Genomic DNA, 21604 nt, shown 5'->3' with positions numbered 1-21604 from the left:
CTGATCTCTTCGTGCCTCAACAGCTAACAAACCAGTGAAACAAGCTAAATAAGGTTTGCATATGTTCCATTATCGGACCCAAGAAATATCAACAAGGTACTAGCAAAAACAGACAAAGGTCAACCAGGTTCATTTACATTTCGAAAAAATCGGAATTATCGCGAATAGGACACCCAGAGGTCATCGTAACAATTGATCGGAGCAGTTGCGAGCACAGCTTTCTGCAGAGAGTGCTAATTTTTATTCTATTTACATGGTTTTACTTTGCATTTAATTCTACTTCTATCTCGGTAAATATGACCACACATGTCATGGATTAGCTTTTGAATGGAATGCATTCCATAATGCTTTGGTTAACGGATACTGTTCACCACAGATGCCTCGATAGTCATCGTACTCGAGCTCCCAACCGAAGACTCCTCCCAACCCTTTCGTTCTAGCAAAAGCGGCCTTTTTCTCGATCGAAGCTGCATTTTCATAAGTGACCCATTGGTCATCCTGGAATGCGTAAGGAGCTGCGCCGTTTTCGTCCCACTTGAAGGTCCACTCAGTTTCGTTGAATTTCTTGCACAGTTCGAAATATGCGCAGATTGCTTTGGTGCTCGTCACAGGGCACGGTTTACCATGGTCGCTGAAAGGAGCATCCAGTCCGTTATTGGCGGGATCGTCCAGCGTAAATGTACGGCCCATAAAGGGTACACCCAGAATGATCTTGTTCGGTGGGCAACCATTTTTCAACCATTTCTGTACAGAGTGTGTGATGGAAACATCTTGTACATTCGTAGTATTGAATGTGCTGTTGTTCAGCGGAGAAAGCAAGTTAGTTCGATCAGTGTTGCTATCGTAAACAGGTATCAAAGAAATAGAATCGGCAACTCTGGAAGAAATGGACAGAGAGTACTTGATTGAAAATATAGACGTTGTCTTGAAACATTAGTACAAATGCACTTACCGACAAATTTGTCCGTAGTCTATGTTTTCTCGTCGAATTTGCATCATAATGTTGGCTTCCCATTCTGGATGACCAGCCGCTTCGAAACTGCGTCGTAGTTCCTCAAAAAATTTGTATATGGTACCTTTGTCTTCTTCTTCATCCCAGTAACCAAACCAGACAATGGAAACGCCATCAAACTTATACTCCTCTACGAATCCAACAATTGTGTCGATGAACGACTTTCTCTGTTCAGCCGGTTGAATAAAGTCCGATGTAAAAAGACTTTTAATGCTCATCAGAAGCTTCAGCTTTGGGTTGGCTTTCTTCAGATCAATAAACTTTTCCCAACCATTTTGTATAACATCGTACTCCGGATTGCTGGGCATGATAGTCATTGTGAAATGCTCGAACGATATATGATCGTAGATGACGTGCGTGCAGTATTCGATCGGTATGTCCTCGATTTGAAAGGCATTACCGCCTGTGCGCGTTTGGGCCGAGCTTGAATAAATGCAGTCCATGCGTCTTTCAACTGTACTTTCAGTGTATATAGCCCCAATGGCCATAAACAGAACCGAGTATAGCACTGCTGAGAGAAGTTAAAATACAAGAAGTCATTGTTAACTATGTTGTACAGAAATTCCACACTGTATATTATGATTTGCTTACAAATTCTTGCCATGGTAAGGCGACTGGTTGCACTCTTGATTGACCCACCACTAGAAGCCAACTCTTGAACAGAACTGAGGTCTTTGAGTTTGCGTTATTGCGAATCGAGCTGAATACGGTGCAGATTAGCGATTTGGATTAACGATGAGTACCAATACTTATGATGTTGGGGGTCAAGAAGAGCAATGTTGATTTGTAGTATGACTCCCGAGTGACGCTTTCAAGATTAAGCTTCGCCTAGTATGTCTTTCATCAGCGTTGTACAAATTCAGAAATACAACCAAAAACATAGTTAAAGGTTTGCATTAGTGGTAGTATTAAGTGAGATAAGGAGAATGAGATAGTCGTAATCGAGCCATAAATAAATGAAGTCATCACAACAATTTGCAAAATAAAACAAAATACAATACTTAAAACGTCTTAAAACTATGAAGGTTAAACATCATTGATCAGCAACGTCATCAATTGAGAGGGCGTTTGTTGGTAAATACCGTTTGATTTTTCACGAATGTGTATTTTTCTCGATGTATGAAATGTTACTTTTCATTTTATCAAATTTTGTTTTGTTCAATCAGGGCCAAAAATTCATTGAATGCTTTTAGCTCGGAATCCTTTCCATAATGCTTTAATTAATGGATATTTTTCACCACAGATGCCTCGATAGTCATCATATCCGATATGTACACTAAAGACTCCTCCCAACCCTTTCGTTTTCGCAAAGCTAGCCTTCTGTTCGACCGACACCGCATTTTCATAAGAGACCCATTGATCGCCTTGGAATGCGTAAGGGCAGGCGCCATCTTCGTCCCACTTGAAAGTCCATTCAGTTTCGTTGAATTTCTGGCACAGTTCGAAATAGGCACAATATGTCGGGATCCCAGTTACCGGACATGGGTTCCCATAATCGTTAACAGGAGCATACACTCCGTTGTTTGCGGGATCTTCCAACGTGAACGTTGTCCCGGTGAAGCGGACTCCCAGAATCATCTTGTTCGCTGGACAACCATTTTTCAACCATTTTTGTACGGAGTGTGTAATAGAAACATCTTGTACATCGCTAGCCTCGAATGTGCTATTGTTCAGAGGAGCCATCAAGTAAGTATGAGAATTAGAACTGTCAAAAGCTGGTATTAAGGAAACAGAATCGGCAACTCTGGAAGAAATGGATACAGAACTCATCAATAAACAATATGCTCAGTCGTTTAACTCACTTGAAACAAGATATTACACTTACCCACACAATCGTGCGTGATCTATACCATGTTCCCCGACTAACAACATAATGTTGGCTTCCCACTCCGGATGGCCAGCTGCCTCAAAGCTACGACGTAATTCCTCAAAAAACGTGTATAATATACCTCTCTCGTCACCTTCTCTATTCCAATACCAAACCACCTGAAGGTAACGCCATCAAACTTATATGCCGTCAAGAATGCAACAATTGCGTCGATGAACTCTTTTCGTAGCTCGTCCGTTTCGATGAAGAATGAAGCCCTGTCGACGTACATTAGAAGCTTCAGTTTTGGGTTGGTTTTCTTCAGGTCAATAAACTTTACCCAACCATTTTGTACAACATCATACTCCGGATTACTGGGTATGATAGTCATTGACGAATGTTCGAACGTTATATGATCGTAGATGACGTGCGTGCAGTATTCGGTCGGAATATCCTCAATTTGGAGGGAATATGTGCCTGGTCGCTTCTGGTTTGAGCTGGAATAGATGCATTCTACACGTCCTTCAGGCGAACTTTCGACGCAAACTCCGATGGCCAAAAGCAGAACCAAACATAACACTGTTGGTGAAGCAAAAATACAAAAACCCGATTTTCACTCAAATGAATCATTTACCAGTTCTGGCCATGGTATGAACTCTCAGTTGTATCACTGTTCTATGCCAATGGTCGAATCAAACTGAGGTCTTTGAGTTTGCGTTATTGCGAATCGAGCAAATGCCGGTGGAGATTAGTGATTTTGTTTGACGACTAGTACCAACACTGATCGCCTCGGCGGATGGTACGGGGTTCGAGGAGGTCGCTGTAGATTGGTCATCTGAGATGTCTGAGAGAGCACATTAAAGAAAGATTATGTATAACGCGCGTAGAATACCAGGTCAGAGTGTTTGATAAGCAAAAAACAACATTGCTGGTTGGTTTGTTTGCGGAAGAACTGTTAATAAGCTAAGAACATTTGTCTGGTAGTTCAATACACATCGTGCTTGTGTCTCGATTTCGAGATTCACAGTGACCCACTATGTTTTTCATCAATCAACATCAACTATCAATGTACGCCGAACGAAAAAGGTTTAGTGAACTCTTAACTACTAGAAACTTTTAGAAAGAGTAAGGTGGTGTTTAATAAGGTGTTTGATTACGATGGTGTCCAATTGTGAGGAAGATGGCAATTTATATTTGGTTAGATAAAAACACTTCTCACCTTTTGATAAAAGCTTATGTTTATTCATTTCATATTTCGTCCCCGACGATCATGACAACACAATTTATGAAGTGCTTTTCGCGGGAAATCCTTTCCATACTGCTTTAGTTAATGGATATTTTTCACCACAGATGCCTCGATAGTCATCATATCCCATATCTACACTAAAGACTCCTCCCAACCCTTTAGTTCTGGCAAAGGTAGCCTTCTGTTCGATCGACATCACATTTTCATAAGAGACCCATTGATCACCTTGGAATGCGTACGGACATGCGCCGTCTTCGTCCCACTTGAAGGTCCACTCAGTTTCGTTGAATTTCTGGCACAGTTCGAAATAGGCACAATTTCCTGCGTTGCCCGTTACCGAACATGGGTTTCCAGAACCGCTAACACGAGCATACACTCCGTTGTTTGCGGGATCTTCCAACGTGAACGTTGCCACGACAAAGGGGACTCCCAGAATCATCTTGTTCGCTGGACAACCATTTTTCAACCATTTTTGTACGGAGTGTGTAATAGAAACATCTTGTACATCACTAGCCTTGAATGTGCTGTTGTTCAGAGGAGCCATCAAGTAAGTATGAGAATTAGAACTGTCAAAAGCTGGTATCAAGGAAACAGAATCGGCAACTCTGGAAGAAATGGATACAGAACTCATCAATAAACAATATTTTCACTTTTTTGACACACTTGAAACAAGATATTACACTCACCCACACAGTCGTGCGTGATCTATGCCATGTTCCCCGATTAACAACATAATGTTGGCTTCCCACTCCGGATGACCAGCTGCCTTAAAGCTGCGATGTAATTCCTCAAAAAACGTGTATAATATACCACTCTCTTCACCTTCTCTATTCCAATATCCAAACCACCTGAAGGTAACGCCATCAAACTTATATGCCGTCAAGAATGCAACAATTGCGTCGATGAACTCTTTTCGTAGCTCGTCCGTTTCGATGAAGAATGAAGCCCTGTCGACGTACATTAGAAGCTTCAGCTTTGGGTTGGCTTTCTTCAGGTCAATAAACTTTTCCCATCCATTTTGTACAACATCATACTCCGGATTACTGGGTATGATAGTCATTGACGAATGTTCGAACGTTATATGATCGTAGATGACATGCGTGCAGTATTCGGTTGGAATGTCCTCGATCTGGAGGGAATATGTGCCTGGTCGCTTCTGGTTTGAGCTGGAATAGATGCATTCTACACGTCCTTCAGGCGAACTTTCGACGCAAACTCCGATGGCCAAAAGCAGAACCAAACATAACACTGTTGGTGAAGCAAAAATACAAAACCCGATTTTCACTCAAATGTTGCAAATATACCAAATGTTGAGAATCATTTACCAGTTCTGGCCATGGTAAGAATATAACTCTCAGCTGTATCACTGTTCTATGCCAATGGTAGAATCAAACTGAGGTCTTTGAGTTTGCGTTACTGCGAATCGAGCTAAATACCGTAACTTATCGCCTCGGTCGCTGTTGATTGGTAGGCTGAGATGACTGTGAGAGCACATTAAAAAAATATTATGTATAACGCGCGTGGAATAACAGGTCAGAGATTTTTGGTAAGCAAAAAAAAAATTGTCTGGTTCATTTGTTTGGCGAAGAATTGTTGATAAGCAGCAAAGCAAAGAACCTTTGCCTGGTAGTTCAATACACAACGTGCTTGCGCTTGCGTCACGCGTTCGAAATTAAGAGTGGGCTACTATGTATTTCAGCAACATTTCAAAGTCATTGGTACAACCTATGGCAGAAGTCAACTTACATTTATGTCGCTGGTGTCGTTCGAAGTAAGAAGCTAGTTTCATTCAAATTTTTCTTGCTCATCATTACCTTTGGTACATCAAATTGCAAAAAGCGGTCCGACATAGCCGAATTACGACACACCTCCAATGAGAAAACTGACTTAAACACAACCATTTTTTTGAAAGAGTAAGGGTTAGACGATTGAAGAGGGTGGTATGCAGAGAAACGAACTTCTAATTTTTCGATACAAGCTTATGTTTATTCTTTTCATACGATTTTACTTTTTATTTTACCATATTTCGTCGATCATTACAATGTAATTTATGGAGTACTTTTGGAGTAAAATCCTCTCCATAATGCTTTGGTTAAAGGATATTTCCCCCCACAGATGCCTCGATAGTCATCATATCCGGTTTTAAAACCAAAGACTCCTGCCAAGCCTTTCGCTCTAGCAAAAGCAGCCTTCTGTTCGATTGACGCCGGATTTTCATAAGAGACCCATTGATCGCCTTGGAATGCGTACGGACATGCGCCGTCTTCGTCCCACTTGAAGGTCCACCCAGTTTCGTTGAATACCTGGCACAGTTCGAAATAAGCACATCCTCCTTCTTTTGCCGTTACCGGACATGTTTTGCCGTGATCGCGAATAGCAACGTCCAGCCTATTATTCGCGGGATCTTGCAACGTAAATGTTACCCCCCAAAAAGGGACTCCCAGAATGATCTTGCTCGGTGAGCAACCATCATTTAGCCATTTTTGTAAGGAGTGGGCAACGGACACATCTTGTAAATGTATCGTATTTATCGCGTAATTGCTGTTGTTCAGAGGAGCTAGCAAGTAGTTCCGAGCATGCGCTCGTTGGAAAAAGCCCATCAAGGAAACAGAATCAGCAACTCTAGATAAAATGAAGAGAGTAACTCACAATTAAAAACATTCACGATTACCTGAAAAAGTTGTACAAAATGTGAAACTCACTGGCAAATTCGGACGTAATCTAAATCTTTTTCTTGGATCGTTGTCATTATGTTGGCTTCCCACTCCGAATGTCCTGCTTGTTGAGGAAGCAATCATAGTATCCTTAGCTTGCGTTGAAGTGATTGAGTCTTAAGCTAGCAGCGAGTGGAAGCAGTCGGTATCTTCAGTTAATAAAAGAGATTCCAAACCACACATTCACAAATTCAACTGGTTATGGGCCCAGAACGTCCGGAAATGGAGGAATCTCGTGTTCGTGTATATCTTTTCGACGGGACAAATTTTTCAAATTGGAGCTTTCGGATTGAAGCCTACCTGGAAGAATTGGGATTGCTTCATTGTATTGAGAAAACTTTAGAAGAAGAAGATTTCTACCCGGAAGTAGCCGAAGATTCAGCGGCTGTAAAAAAGGAAAAGGAGGAAAAACGGACTAAGCGGAAGAAGGAAGACGCTAAGTGTAAGTCCGTCCTTATCCATAAAATAGCGGACTCGCAGCTTGAGTATATTCGCGGGAAAACATCACCCAAGGCAATATGGACTACACTGCAGAACACTTTCGAAAGGAAAGGAATTTCAGGGATATTTTATCTATTGAAAAAGCTGGCAGGAATGAAGTACGACGGAGGACAATCAATGGAAGAATATATTTTGGAATTTGAAAAGACCATTCGGGAATTGGAGTCGGCGAACATAAAATTCGACAAACCAGTGGTAGTATTCTTTCTGCTCCAGTCAATGTCTACTGCGTACGAAAATCTCATCACGGTACTTGAGACGTTACCAGCAGAACAGTGTACTTTGGAATTTGTAAAGTCGCGGTTGCTAAGTGAAGAAACTAAGCGAAAATACGGTGAAGCTAGACCGGAATCGAGCACAGCATTTGCTGGAAATACTGGAAAAACTGGAAAGTTTCAGTACAAGTGTCACGGTTGTGGAAAAATTGGACACAAGCGAGTTAATTGTCCAGAATTATCGAAAAAGAAAAACAGCAGTAAAAATTGGAACAAACCGAGGAAAAATAGTAAGATATACACAGCGGATACAGGCAATGAAATTGCATTTTTATCATGTAATGCTACACCAACTGAAGGAAGAATTCGCTGGATCCTAGACAGTGGAGCATCGGAGCACATGGTAAATGATAAAACATATCTTGAAAATTTACGGAAATTGGAAACACCAATCATGGTCCATGTAGCGAAGTCAGGAGTATCACTTTCAAGCAACCTGGTCGGCGAAGTGAAAGTAGTATGCTCTGTAAATGATAAAAATCAAGTGTGCAGAATATACAACGTCTTGTATGTTCCTGAACTCTCCGCCAACTTACTATCGGTAAGACAATTAACAGAAAAAGGAAATGAAGTAGTTTTTGGAAAAGAAAATGCGCGAATAACACGTCAAACGGAAGTAATTGGCTTTGCAAAGAAGAAGGGTCGGTTATACGAAATAGAAATGATTGTTCCGAAAATCGTATCTGCATTGTCCGTAGACCAAGGAAGCAACATAACATTATGGCATCGACGGTATGGACACATTGGAAATGCTGGACTGGAAAAGCTTGTACGAGGCGAAATGGTTGAAGGAATCGATATTAGTGGAATTTTGAAATCGGAAAAAGAAGTTTGTTCTTCCTGTATGATGGGAAAACAATCCAAGCTACCGTTTAAAAAATCAACTGAACATCGAACTTCTCGTCCGTTGCAGTTGGTTCACACTGATGTCTGCGGTCCTTTTACACCAGCTTCATGGGATGGAAAGAAGTATTTCATCACTTTTATTGATGATTATACACATCTGACAATAGCATTTATACTAAAGTCAAAAGAAGATGTCGTGGATGTTTTTAAAAAATATGTAGCGATGGTCACGGCACACTTTGGCAGTCGAATCAGCAAATTAAGAAGTGATAACGGCGGAGAATACATAAATGCTCGATTTATGCAATTCTGTGAGGAAGCTGGAATTTTGATGGAGTCGACAGTGCCATATACGCCACAGCAGAATGGCGTTGCAGAACGAATGAATAGGACTATCATGGAACGTGCCCGGTCAATGTTAGATGATTCAGATTTCAAACGATCAATGTGGAATGAGGCAGTTTTGACTGCAGTATATTTGATCAATCGCAGTCCAACTTCAGCGCTACAAAACAACAAAACGCCGTACGAAATGTGGTTCGGAGAGAAACCAAATGTATCTCGTCTGAAAATTTTCGGAAGTAAGGCATTTTGTCACATACCAAAGCAAAAGCGAACGAAGCTTGATGCCAAAAGCCAAATTGGTTATATGGTCGGGTATGGAAGCAACGCATATCGAGTATGGGATCCTGTGAAAAAGAAGATCTTTATGGCTCGAGATGTGGTTTTTCAAGAATCGAAAAGCAAAGTTCAAGTGTTCACTGAGGATCACCTAGTGAATGATCATGTGGAATCACGAAAATTGGAAATAGTACCGGAACAATCTAGCGTGGAATCACTTGAAAAGGAGACCTCGGAAACACAGAAAGATTCGATTCAGAACAGAAGGGAGTTAACGCACTGCTGCGGGTGTTTGAGTTTTAAAAAAACTTAAACTTTATTTCCTACAACATATGTGCGGGTTAATACCCAACTATCGTGTTCGGATGCTGGATACCAACTGATGATCGGTTCGCGATCTGGATCGTTGGTTCACGGTCTTCTGATTCTAGGTGGTCCGCGTCGCTGCGGGAATCTGCAATCTCAGCATAATGCGGGCGGTCCGCGTTGCTATGGGAAGCTGCAACTCAGCATAATGTTGTGGTCCGGGGGCCGCGTCGCGATGATCGAATGTTGACTCACAATGTATGCTCTGGCGATGTCCACAATGTATGCGATGGCGTTGTCCACAATGTATGCGCTGGCGTTGTCTTGACTCCTCCCTTCTTAAATGACTTTGTCCTCAAAGTCTTGTTGCTGCGTGGAATGATGTTGGTCTGCTTACGAATGTTTCTCCGCGTTGCGGTTCTTGGTTTATGTTTACTTTTACCATTCTCTTTCTATTGAAAAATAAGCAGATTACGGTTGCGCATATGAATAGTAACATGAACGTTCCTCCGAATGCATGAATTTTCCATTTGATGGAATTGTTTTGTAGATTTATACTTTGTAGCGTTTCTCGATGTTGCAACGTAAGATTGTTTAGATATTCTATCGGTGGTCTGTCTTCAATTTCGCTTATGTTGACTTTTATTCCCGCTGTCGAGTGGTATGGTTTACCGGGAATGATGGCTTCATTGTTTGAATAAATTTCTCCGTTGATGATTATGTTGCAATTTTCAAATTGTATCAAGTATGACCCGTTCAATACTTGGTTTGCATTACTGCAATTTGACGATATTTCTGCGATTGCATCATTAATGAGAATATTGGCGTCATTAATGCGTTTCACCAATCCTTTCGAGTAAATTTTTTCGTATTGACATTCAGCGTCTTCTCGTTTCACGAGTTTTTCTATGCATTTGGTGGGTTGTTGCAGATTTACTTGTTGGCATATGTAGAAATCTTCCTGCTCTTGGCATCTTTCCGTAATTTCGAATACATGCGTTCGATTTCGTATTATGAAATTTTGTTTTACGATAATCCGTCTCTCGTGCTGGATTATGGAGTCAATGTATTCGTATTCGTACATTTGTGTGGTTACTTTGGGGAACTTTAGTATGTAGATAATATGCGTTTGGTTTACAGCAACTTGCGCAGTTGATTGCCCTAGCAATTCCTCTGGAGTACGGTAAGTAATGTTGTTACTCTCTAGGAATTGGGCTATAGAGTTTAGATCATCTAGGGATAGTAGCTTGCTGCTTGGAATCCCGTGTTTCGCGAGTATGATGGCATCTTCAATTACTTCTAATTTTTCTTGTAGCATGTTCATGTTTGATAACAGGATCAGTTGACGAATCTTTGTCTGGTGCGTTTCGTATCGTTGATTTTCAATGTTGATAACCTTGGTTGATAACTACTTGTTTGTTGTTTTCAGCAATTAGGGAGTTTATCGTTGAGTTAATAATGTGTAGGTCGTCGGCGTCTGGATTTCCTGCGATCCATTTCCAAACTTTTCCGATCGTGTCCCATCGTTTTTCTCTGTTTGTAAACGGTCTAATCTTTCTAAAGGTTTCCTGTAGCGTTCTAGCTTTTATATTAATCAAACTTTCAATTGATGCCGTATAGATTCCATTTGGAATTTCTTCTAACGTTTTTTCTACTGCTTCTTCTATGTTTGATAAATCGATTGGATGTATCGTCCTTACATATCCGATTTGAACTTTAGCTTTACTTATTGGTATTATAGCTAAGGGATTATTACTTAGATCATATATGCTTATATCTGCTACAATAAGCTTGATCAACAGGGTTGTAATCACTCTGTAACGATAGTTAAAAGAATTTCAAAGAGTGTATTAATATTTCTTCCTTATTTCCTTAGATTCATTTTATGAATTTTTCGATTATTCGAATCAATTATATAAGTTGGATGATTCTCCTTTACTTTTATTATATTAAAACGACTTTCGCGTTTATTATTTGTTTTCTTCCTTTCATATACGTATTCATTTTCTTCATAGTCTTTATATTTTTCATCTTTGATTTTTTCATCATTCTTTTTGAATATTTCGAGTATTCTTTCATTTGTAGCTTCTCTTATTCTTGCTCTTTCTTGTGGATCATCTGATCGTTCTCCTACGTACACATTTCTTGGTGTATCCTTTATAAATGAGTGAATGCTATGATTATATTTATAAACGGCTTGTTGCACTAATGTTATGATACTCATTTCTGGATTGAGTTTTTTCGTACATCTCGCTATTTCTCTGATAGTCGAATGACATCTCTCTACTTGACCATTGGTTTCTGAACGATTAACTGGAGTTTTGAAGATTTTGACTCCTAGATTTAGTATTGATTGTTCGATTACATTCGATACAAAAGTACATTCGTTGTCTATAACAATTTGGGCTGGCAAGTCCCAGTCATATAAAAGTTGTAGTAATACTTCCTTTATGTCAGCGATTGATTTCGATTTTATCGGTCGTATTTTAACGTACTTTGAAAATTTATCGATTGACGTGATAAATAAAAAGTTTGCGTTGTATGCAAATATATCAATATGAATTAACTCTCCTGGATATGTCGGTATTGGTGTTTTTACTGGTATAAATACTTGTGGTTTTCTATCGTATTTTTCGGTTTTGCATATCTCACAATTTTTAACAATATTTTGAATACTTTTTCTCATTCCGGGGAAGTAGAATTTTTTTATAAATTGCAATGAATTTTCCTTAGCGTTTCTGTGTGCAAAATTATGGATATTTTTAATCTCTTCGATTTGTTTTTCTACGTCGCAAAGATCTTCAACTTGTATTTGAGAAAATCTAGCTTTAACTGTTTTTGGATTGTAAAGGTTTTTATAAACTTCTTGGATAATTCCCATTGTTTGTTCATCTGTATGAATTCCATTAATTACGTTTGGATTAATAACTTTTTTGAATTTATCTTTGATAAAATCAGTAGTAAAATTTGGTTCGATGAAAATATGCCTTTTAAATTTCGGGAAAGGGCTTATTAGTTCGGAAGAGGAATTAGTTCCGATTTTAAATATTAGTTGGTTGCGGAAAACATTAATAGGTGCTTCTGTTGAAGGGATATATGAATTATCGTCTTCATCAGCTGAGTGCTGGGTTGGTGTTAGTGAGTTAATTTGTATTCTGGAAAGGGCGTCGGCTACGACGTTCGATCTTCCTGGTTTGTAGCATAACTGGTAATCATGTTCCTCTATGAATGATTTCCATCTTTTCAGCTTTGCGTTGTTGTTCTGCGGTGATAAAGCAAATGTTAGTGGTTGATGATCAGTATGGATATTAATTTTTGCTCCGTATATGAAATTTCTCAGTGTATGTAGTGCCCACACGATGGCAAGCATCTCCTTTTCGTTTGTTGCATAATTTTCCTCAGTTTGGGAAAGAGTTCGGGAAATGAAGGTTATTGGTCTATCTCCGTCGTGGCATTTTTGTGAAAGCACAGCTCCTAGTGCTTTATCTGATGCATCTGTTGTCAGTTCAAATGGCTTCTGGAAATCTGGAAAAACTAAAACATCATTAGAAGATATTATGTCTTTCAAGGTTTGGAATGCGTTCTTTGCATTTTGATCAAATTTAATTGGAACATTTTTTGATTCGTTTTTTGAAATTTGGCGATGGCCATCCTCCCCTCTTAGGAGTTTTGTGATGGGTTTTGCTAAGTGTGCATAGTTTTTAATAAACCTGCGGTAATAACCTGACAGTCCTAAAAATCTTCTCAGTTCTTTAAGGTTCTGTGGTTCTGGGAATTTTTTTATGGCTTCAACTTTTTTTATGTTTGGCTTAAGTCCTTCACTTGAGACAATGAATCCGAGGAATTCTACTTCTGTTTTTAAGAATTCGGATTTGTCTGGCTGTATTTTGAAATTTGCGGCTCGCAATGTGTCTAAGACAATTTTCAAGTTTTGCAGATGTTCTTCAACTGTTTCACTAAATATGATAATGTCATCGATGTAAACGTGACATATTTTTCCTATATGTTCTCTCAAAGTGTCGTCCATGACGCGTTGGAATATGGAAGGTGCATTTTTTAATCCAAAGGGCATGCGTACGAATTCATATTTTCCATTGTTTATCGAAAATGCAGTTTTTTCGATGTCGTTCTCCGACATGGGTACTTGATGAAATCCTGATGCTAAATCAAGGGTAGTGAAAAATTTATTTGAGCCTAAATTGGCTAGAACAGTAGATGGATCCGGAATAGGATATTTATCACTTATTGTTTGAGTATTTAATTTTCTGTAGTCTATGACAAGTCTATATTTTTTTTCATTGGCAGCGTCCAGTTTTTTTGGAACAATCCACACTGGTGCATTGTATGGGGATTTTGAAGGTCTGATAATTCCATCATTTAGTAGTTTTTCAATTTGCCTGTTAACTTCACCTTTAAGTGCTTGGGGATAAGGATAAGTTTTACTGTAGATTGGCGATTCATTTTTTGTCCTTATGGTAGCTTTTACTTGTGAGGTAAAAGGTAATTTAGAATCCGGTGGTTGGAAAAGATCCTGATATTCCTGTAATAGGTTATGTAGCTGTATTTTTTCGTTTTGGTTGAGATGACTATCGCGGATGTTTATTTTATTTACTTCCTGTAGTTCGTATTGTTGTAGGGGTATTACATTTGTGCCGTCAATGATTAATTCATCATTGGCTGTATCAATTACTGCTTTGATTTCTTTCAGTGAATCGTGCCCTATTATGGCATCGAATGATTTCAAGTTTTCAAGATGATAAAATTTTAACATTTTATCTGAAAATGGTTTGAATAGTCGAGCTTGTGAATAAGCTTCGATTTTTATGTCTCCTGCTACTGAAGATACATAAAATGGTTTATCAATTTTGTGGGAAATTTTAGCATGTTTCGGGTGGATATAGTTTTTATTAGAACCGGTATCAATGAGCATTTTTAATGGCTCCGAGGCGTTACCGTAAAAAAGAAAGTAAGGCAACGCCGAGTTTAGTCTAAAAAATTAAGTTCTGCGACTTCGACAGTGTCACTGAAGTTGCATCCTTCTTGTTTTTCAATAGTTCGGAGGTATCTCTCGAACGATTGTAATGTGTTGTTATCTATTGTGTTGTTCGCGGGGTTACCGTTTTCGAATTGTTGTGGCGGATTGGCATCCGTTATGTGGTTCACCGTATTTGAGTGTCCTGGCTGTGTTTGGATATTATTGACCCTGGGACGTTTTGGGGGTCGAACATTGTTTGAGTTAGGGCGGTTTCCATAGTTCACTTGTTGTGTTCTGATGGAATGGTCAACTTCCATAGGCTCTGGTGGCGGTTGACGTTGAAAATTGTTAAATGGTTTTTGTTGGTAGTGTTGGTTGTTCCTTTGGGCGAAATTATTAAAATTTCTATTTCCCGTGAACGGTTTGGGATGGTAAGGCCTTGGTGGCGGAGGTGGATTTGTATATCTTATGGGCGTTGGTGGCGGTAAGGGAATCATATTCCTTGGTGCCGTTGGTGGGATATATGGCCTTGGTTTGGTTAGCATTTTTCTACACTCAATATTTTGAAATGAAATGCAGTAGCTGTACGCTCCTGCAAGGGATGTCGGTTCATAATTTCTAATGAATTTATAAACGTCTCCATCTAGTCCTCTCATGAAAGCATCGATTGCTTTTTTGTTGTACATTTCGATTAAAGCTCTTGAGGCTTCGGGGTGTGTGAATCTTTCGTCAGTGTTTATTTGATTTGCTATAAGCGAGAGCAATCTATTTACTTCGTCGTAGTATACTTCCAATGAGCGGCTCTTCTGCTGCACGCTCATAAGTTGGAAGTCTAATGTTTCCAAATCTCTCTTTTCACCGTAATACGTGACCAATGTTTTTTTGATCAGGTTCCAATTTATGCCTACATTTGAAGCAACGAGTGAATCGTTCGCTTCACCGCGGATTTTTCTGCGAATGAATTTGCAGATCATATGGTATTTGTTTTGGCGTTCAAGTGTGTCTGTACTTTTAGTTTGGTACAGTTTTACCAAGCTGTCTACGTCACTCAACCAGCTATTCAGTTCGCTGGGATCCCCAGTGAAATTTGGTAGATCCTTTACCAAATCAGGGATTTTTTCAAAACTTTCGGGATTTACACTTGTTCCATCTGGCTTTGTAAAGTAAAGCGGTGGATCGGAATAATCGATCTGAGTGGGGGCGACATTGCACGCTTCGAGTGCGGCAATGCGGTTAATAATTTGGTCAAGCTCTGGTCTCGACATTTTGAAGGAAAAAGATTGTAATGAATTTATAAGATCCTCCAGGATTTTTTGTTTGTTTTAACACGTTTTTCACTTCACTAGGTAATTTTACTTAATATTTGTTAATCGCGTTTTTGTTAATCACTTTTGGTTTTTGTTTCACAATGTTGTGTTTGTTTCACAATTTTTACTTACTGTGTTTTTTTGTTACTTACAGTACCATACGCATCCAGTATCGGGCGATGGTTTTATGATTTATGATGCTCCTCTGACGGGCGTTGTGTTTTACTGCTCCTCTAGCGGGCGTAGTTTAGTTTCTGGAAAACCGGCTGTGAATGACTTCCTTCTCGGTGTAATGGATGGCTCCTTTTTGTCCTGTGTGAGCTGCTAACTGCACAGGTGACTCGGGATCCTTTTTACACGGCTGCACTCGGCGATCAGGAAAGTCTTTTTAAGTTTGGGATTCGGTGGTAACTATCACTCTAGCGTGGTTACTTTCACTTTCACTTGTACTTAATTTCACATAGCGCGGTCCCTATTCGGGCGCCAGTTAACGCACTGCTGCGGGTGTTTGAGTTTTAAAAAAACTTAAACTTTATTTCCTACAACATATGTGCGGGTTAATACCCAACTATCGTGTTCGGATGCTGGATACCAACTGATGATCGGTTCGCGATCTGGATCGTTGGTTCACGGTCTTCTGATTCTAGGTGGTCCGCGTCGCTGCGGGAATCTGCAATCTCAGCATAATGCGGGCGGTCCGCGTTGCTATGGGAAGCTGCAACTCAGCATAATGTTGTGGTCCGGGGGCCGCGTCGCGATGATCGAATGTTGACTCACAATGTATGCTCTGGCGATGTCCACAATGTATGCGATGGCGTTGTCCACAATGTATGCGCTGGCGTTGTCTTGACTAGGGATTTCTTGGAAACGGAAGATCAAGAAGTGGAACTTCGAGAGACGGAAGAAGAATACAATAGCGCAGAACAAGTCGTTGATTCACTTCGGCGAAGCGATCGGAATCGTAAGGTGCCTGAACGCTATAGTGATGAAAAGTTTGCAGCTTTTGCATTACATGCGGAAAATTACGTAGACGCATTACCGGAAAACATCAACGGTTTGCGAGAACGTGATGATTGGCCACATTGGAAGCGTGCAATTGAGGATGAGATGCAAGCCCTCAAGAAAAACGAGACGTGGAATTTAGTGGATCTACCAGTCGGTGCAAAGGCAGTGCCCTGCAAATGGGTATTTAAAATCAAATATGCTGATGATGGATCCATTAACAAATACAAAGCGCGACTTGTGGCTAAAGGTTGTTCTCAAAGAGAAGGTTACGACTATCAGGAAACTTATGCCCCCGTGGTGCGAATGACAACTGTAAGAACCTTATTGGCAGTGGCAGTTAAGCAAAATCTACATTTGCACCAGATGGATGTACGTACTGCTTTTCTCAACGGAAAATTATCGGAAACTGTTTATATGCGGCAGCCACCAGGATTTGAGAGGGGGAAAAAGGTATGTCGTTTGCGCAAATCCTTGTATGGACTAAAGCAGGCGCCGCGTGCATGGAACGAACGTTTCAATTCATTTGTGCTAAATCAAGGATATCGGCGGTCGCTTTATGACAGTTGTCTTTACACTAGAATTGTTAATGGTGTATGCATTTATATGGTATTGTACGTCGATGATATCATTCTGGCATCCAGTTCAATGGAGGAAATTTTGAATTTAAAACAGCTTTTGAAAAATGAGTTCGAGATGGACGATATGGAGGAATTAAAGAATTTTCTCGGCATACGAATATTACGAAATATAAATAAGGGAATATTGAAATTAAATCAGACAGCTTATATTTCGGCATTATTGCAAAGGTTCGGAATGGAGAATTGTAAACCGGCATCAACTCCTATGGAATCGAATATCAAGGTGAAAAAGAAAAAGGATAGTGAACCAGCAACAGAAAAACCGTATCGGGAACTTATTGGATGTTTGATGTACCTGATGCTAACGTCGCGCCCCGATATAAGTATAGCAATCAATATTTTAAGCCGTTTCCAGAGTGGTGCTACTGATGTACACTGGAATTATCTGAAACGTGTGTTACGATATTTGCAAGGAACGAAGAATTATTGTTTGGAATACCATCGTGAAGCTCGAGTCGAACCAATCGTAGGGTTTGCTGATGCAGAATGGGGTAGCGACATGGACGATCGTCGTTCAACCAGTGGTTATTTGTTTCAAGTATACGGAAATACGATCTCTTGGACTACACGAAAACAAACAACAGTGGCTTTATCCTCCACAGAGGCTGAGTACGTATCATTGAGTCAGTCATCGTGTGAAGCAATTTGGTTGAGGAATCTGCTAAGCGAATTTGGAATAGTCATAAATGTTCCATTGGTAATCTACGAGGACAATCAGTCATGTATATGCATAGCAGAGGAGCCTCGTGACCAGAAAAGAATGAAGCATTTGGATATAAGGTACAACTTCATAAGAGAATGTATTGAAAATGGTACCATCAGTGTGAAGTACATACCAACCAGCGAACAAGTAGCAGATATGCTTACAAAGAGTCTTTCGGCAGGAAATTTTAAAAGACATAGATTAACTTTGGGTGTTCGAAATCCGGAAACTGTCGAAAGATCTGTGCTTGTTAAAGAGGCTATGATTGAGAGGGGGTGTTGAGGAAGCAATCATAGTATCCTTAGCTTGCGTTGAAGTGATTGAGTCTTAAGCTAGCAGCGAGTGGAAGCAGTCGGTATCTTCAGTTAATAAAAGAGATTCCAAACCACACATTCACAAATTCAACTCTGCTGCCTCGAAGCTGCGTCGGAGTTCCTCAAATAATGTATATAAAGGGCCACCTTCTTCAGCCTCACCTTTTCCATATCCAAACCATTCAATGGAAACACCATCAAACTTGTAATGCTCCACGAATCTAACAACTTCGTCGATGAACTCTGTTCTGTTCTCAGCCGTACCAATAAAGTCTAAGGGGCGCTGAATTTTGATTAAAAGCTTCAGCTTTGGGTTGGCTTTCTTCAGATCAATAAACTTTTCCCAACCATTTTGTATAAAATCGTACTCCGGATTGCTGGGCATGATCGTCATTGTAGATCGTTCGAACCAGATATCCTCGTAGATGATATGCGTGCAGTATTCGATCGGTATGTCCTCGATTTGGAGGGAATATGTGCCTGGTCGCTTCTGGTTTGAGCTGGAATAGATACAGTCAACGCGTCCTTCAGGCGAACTTTCGACGCATGCTCCGATGGCCAAAAGCAAAACCAAACATAAGGCTGCAGATGGAAGCGAAGACACAAAACCTTGGTTATCGCCTAAAAGAAACTGATTCTATAACCAACATGTTGAGAAATACTTACAATGTCTAGCCATGCTTGGGAAACTTGAAGTCGCTCTCTTCTGTAACACCTTTTGCTCGCAACTCTCGAATGGAACTGGGGTATTTGAGTTTGCGTTATTGCGGATCGAGCTAAAGAAGGTGCCGAATAGCGATTGGAACTGAACTGAACCTTATCGCTTTGGAAAATGTAGGGGGTCCAGAAAGAGGCTCTTGTTTGTTGGTGTAGTACGAGCTAGATGTTGGAGTATCAAGCTGGTTGATTTGTGTTGTGAGTTATGCAGACCAGATTAGCCAAGTAGAATATTTTTGATAAGCAATACAAATTCGTCTGGTTCAAACAGTTGCGACGAAGTACATGCGTACATGTATATTGCCATAACTGAGCAAACAATTCAGGAGTTCGTTATGTTTCTTGTGAGAAGTTACACCAGAGAAAGAGCTACGCACTTCATTTTGGTCATATAATAGCGATCAATAGGATTCATGTCCCATGGCGTTGTCGGGAGACGCAGTTCAACTACTTAAGATATTATTTTTCGACGATATTTGTAAGTTGACGAAGTACAACAAATAATGCACATTATAGGCTTATGAAAGAAGGCCATCTGTTTCCTATTATGAGAATTTTAAATTAAAACATTAAATCGATCGGTAGATTTCTCAAAAAAAAAGGCTAAAACGCCCTAAACATGGAAGTTGTCAGATTCAGAAGAAGATGAAACATGATATTTTGTTTACAGGCAAACTATTCACGTTCAGTTTTATTCCCTTCATGTAACGTTATTTAACATGTCGTTCTATTTATCCCGCCTTGAATATGACAAAACATTTTATGGAATACTTTTGGCATAGAATCCCTTCCACAATGCTTTCGTCAACGGATACTTCTCGCCGCATATACCTCGGTAGTCATCGAATGCTAGGTTCAAAGCTAAGACTCCTCCCAAGCCTTTCGTCCTGGCAAAGGCAGCCTTCAGCTCGATTGACGTTGCATTTTCATAAGAGAACCATTGATCACCTTGGAATGCGTACGGAGATGTGCCATCCTCGTCCCACTTGAAGGTCCAGCCCGTTTTGTGGCATAGCACAAATTTCTGGCATAGTTCAAAATATGGGCAGACTCCTTCGCCCCCCAACAAAGGACAAAATTCGCCATAGCCGCTAATAGGAGCACCCAGTCCGATGTTTGTGGGATCTTCCAACTTGAATGTTAGTGCCCCATAGTTGATTCCTAGAATTATCTTGTTTTTCGGGCAACCAGCATTCAACCATCTCTGCAAAGAATCTTTGATAGACACGTCTCCTAGTTCACCAGACTCGACTGTGTTGCTGTTCAGCGGAGAAAACAGGGCAGTTTGATCACCTGAAGGTAATATAACACCAATCAAAGATACAGAATCGGCAACTCTAAAACAAGGACAAAGAAAAAAACAAATATACTCATCGGCTTAAAACTCTTGTACAAAACTTAACACTTACTGGCAAATTCGTTCGTAATCTATGGTGTTGTCGTCGATTGGCACAAGTAAATTGGCTTCCCATGACGGATGACCAGCTGTCTCGAAACTGTGGCGCAATTCTTCGAAAAATTCATATAAATCGTCTACTATTGGTACGTCCCTCCAAAATCCCAACCAATCAATGGAAATCCCATCAAATTTATACTCTGTCAGGAATGAAACAATTGCGTCGATCAATTTCTTTCTCTTTTCAGCCGTTGTGATAAAGTCTGCAGTCCATTCAACTTTCATCAGCAGCTTTAGATTTGGGTTGACTTTTTTCAGATTGATGAACTTATTCCAACCATGTTGTTCAACATCGTACTCTGGATTGCCGGGGATTATCGTCATTGAAGACTCTTCGTACGAAATATTACTGTAAGTGACGTGCGTGCAGTATTCGATCGGTATGTCCTCGATTTGAAAAGCATAAATGGTTGTAAGCGCATGGAATCGACTAGTATAGACGCAGTCCACCCGTCCATCAACTGTATTTTCTGCCCATACCACACTGATCGTCATGAACAGAACCATGCATAGCACTGGTAGTGAAGGCGGAAAAACGAACATATTGTTTCACTCAAAAGTACAATTTTTTAACATCACAGATTGGAAATTACTTACAAGTTCTTGCCATGGTAAGGAAACGAGTCTCTCTCAACTTTTCCACCGTTCGATGCTAAGGCTCGTATGGAACTGAGGTCTTTGAGTTGGTTTGCATCGGTTCAAGCTAAACCGGGGTGATTTTAACATACAGCTGGTCCTGATACTTATCACTTTGGGTCGTTATGAGGGTCAAGGACTGCACCATTTCATTTCTTCATTTCTTTCGTGTGCATTTCTAACGTCATTGTTAATGAGATAACAGTTATGAAAGAGATTGGCGATTCTTCATTCCTGTACTACATATTTGTTTTGTTTTTACAGTCAAATCATTTGCGTTTTGCATGCGATTAAAACACGTTTGTAGAAAAATGAAAAAGTTCATAATGGTCCATTTAATATTCTCTTGTTATTATTTGTAACACGCTATTGATCTTCTTCCAATACGTAATTGTCAAGTGTTTCTTCGTCCCACTTAGGAGTAGGAAAATAAATCCTTTCTTCTTAACGAAAATCTTTTGTAAATTTAACAAAGGTATGATGTAGGAAAAAAGGTGCATTTGTGATTGAAGTATTAGTAATAAA

At 40.0% G+C, this 21604-nt stretch overlaps 3 protein-coding genes across 3 annotated transcripts; all 3 read right to left on the bottom strand.

Annotated features, from left to right (window-relative positions):
- Positions 1-309: 309 nt before the first annotated feature.
- LOC131260290 (endochitinase-like) lies at positions 310-1329 on the bottom strand. Its single transcript, XM_058261986.1, has 2 exons — positions 953-1329; positions 310-877 (listed from the first exon to the last, which is right to left on the bottom strand). The coding sequence occupies exons 1-2, from the start codon at positions 1327-1329 to the stop codon at positions 310-312; spliced, it is 945 nt and encodes a 314-aa protein (XP_058117969.1).
- Positions 1330-2188: 859 nt separating this feature from the next.
- LOC131260268 (endochitinase-like) lies at positions 2189-3466 on the bottom strand. The gene is made up of 3 exons (XM_058261946.1): positions 3454-3466; positions 3110-3398; positions 2189-2756 (listed from the first exon to the last, which is right to left on the bottom strand). The coding sequence occupies exons 1-3, from the start codon at positions 3464-3466 to the stop codon at positions 2189-2191; spliced, it is 870 nt and encodes a 289-aa protein (XP_058117929.1).
- A 45-nt stretch (positions 3467-3511) lies between these two features.
- Positions 3512-21053, bottom strand: LOC131260266 (endochitinase-like). Its single transcript, XM_058261943.1, has 6 exons — positions 21041-21053; positions 20742-20958; positions 19819-20324; positions 4752-5313; positions 4291-4670; positions 3512-3663 (listed from the first exon to the last, which is right to left on the bottom strand). The coding sequence occupies exons 1-6, from the start codon at positions 21051-21053 to the stop codon at positions 3512-3514; spliced, it is 1830 nt and encodes a 609-aa protein (XP_058117926.1).
- Positions 21054-21604: the final 551 nt, after the last annotated feature.

The sequence above is a fragment of the Anopheles coustani genome, chromosome 3 (genome assembly GCF_943734705.1).
Source record: "Anopheles coustani chromosome 3, idAnoCousDA_361_x.2, whole genome shotgun sequence".
In the NCBI taxonomy this organism is placed as follows: Eukaryota; Metazoa; Arthropoda; class Insecta; order Diptera; family Culicidae; genus Anopheles; species Anopheles coustani.
The sequence above is the reverse complement of the archived record's forward strand: the minus strand, read 5'-3'. Positions and strand labels throughout refer to the sequence as shown.